Genomic DNA, 1183 nt, shown 5'->3' on the forward strand with positions numbered 1-1183 from the left:
TTGGCGGGCGGTGGGGCGGCCTCGGCGCTGCAGCAGCTGTACATGCCCTGCGGGTTCGGGGACAGGACGGGGGTCAGCGCGGGGTGCCCAGGAGGCCTACCTGCCTCCCCTCCATCTCCCAGCCTGCGTCTCCCGCTCTCTTCCCCACTATCCACATCTCGACCCACATCTCCATGTCTCTGCCCGGCTTTACCTTTGTCCCCTGCCCCCGCCATCTCCCCTTCTTTGCCTCCCTCTCTGCCCCGTACCCTGGAGAAGGCCAGCAGGAAGTCCATGCGGTGGGTGGGCCCCAGGCAGTGCCGCAGGCGCCAATACACCAGGTGCTCCCAGGCGAAGACCAGCAGGGACAGGCCCATGGCCACCAGGAGCATGTAGAAGACGCCCGCCATGTTGTCGATGTCCAGCTTGCTGCTCATCACCTCGATTTTGTCATTGTGGCAGATCCCGGAGAGCCACAGCCGCTCCAGCATCTCGATCTCATCTGGGGAGGGGCGGTCAAAAGTCACCTGCTATGAGTACCCTCTGAGGACCCTCCTCTGAGATGTGGGAATGTAGGCCCTCAGCCCCTTCCTCCCTTAGACCCTGGTGTCCGGGTCTTTGTCCCTTTCTTCCCCAGAACCCAGGGGCCTCGCCCTCCCCCTCTCCACCGTGGAAATCCCTGCGCGCAGCCGCACCATCCCCCAGGAACTGCAGCAGCGCCAGGTCGATGGGCCGCTTCCAGCGGGAGCCCTTGTGCAGGGCGATGCCATAGCCTGTCGTGGCGAAGACCTTGCCGGACCCGATGGTGACAAGCTTGCAGCCCTCGTCCTTGCGGGCCATGTAGTTGAGCACTGCAGCGTCGTAGATGAAGGCATCCAGCTTCCTGGAGGGAGGGGGAGTGGAGGGCAGGGTCAGTCCCACCTAGATGCTCTCACTGCCAGGCCTGGAACCTCCTCACCTCTAACCTCCAACTGCTCCAAATCCTAACTGGCCCTGAGCTCTTGAGCCAATCATTGCACTTCTCTGAACCTCAGTTTCAACATGAGTAAAATGGGCATGGCAGCAATATCTCCCTTCAGAGTTGTTGCAAAAGTATGTTTTTAAGAGACAGGGTCTTGCTATGTTGTCCAGACTGGACCAGAAATCCTGGGCTCAAGCGATCCTCCTATCTCAGCCTCCCCAGGAGCAGGGACTATAGGCAAAG

The 1183-nt window shown here is 60.9% G+C and overlaps 1 protein-coding gene across 1 annotated transcript in view; it reads right to left on the minus strand.

Moving 5' to 3' along the window:
* The window catches only part of GRIN2D (glutamate receptor, ionotropic, N-methyl D-aspartate 2D), a 56153-nt gene that overhangs the window by 1920 nt on the left and 53050 nt on the right, over positions 1 to 1183 (minus strand). The window contains exons 12-14 of the mRNA XM_011946543.1: positions 675 to 862; positions 249 to 481; positions 6 to 47 (exon numbers count right to left, since the gene is read on the minus strand). Of these exons, the coding sequence (XP_011801933.1) occupies positions 6 to 47; positions 249 to 481; positions 675 to 862 (463 nt within the window). The remainder of the gene's footprint in view (positions 1 to 5; positions 48 to 248; positions 482 to 674; positions 863 to 1183) is intronic.

The sequence above is a fragment of the Colobus angolensis genome, unplaced genomic scaffold (genome assembly GCF_000951035.1).
Source record: "Colobus angolensis palliatus isolate OR3802 unplaced genomic scaffold, Cang.pa_1.0 Scaffold25, whole genome shotgun sequence".
Classification (NCBI taxonomy): domain Eukaryota; kingdom Metazoa; phylum Chordata; class Mammalia; order Primates; family Cercopithecidae; genus Colobus; species Colobus angolensis.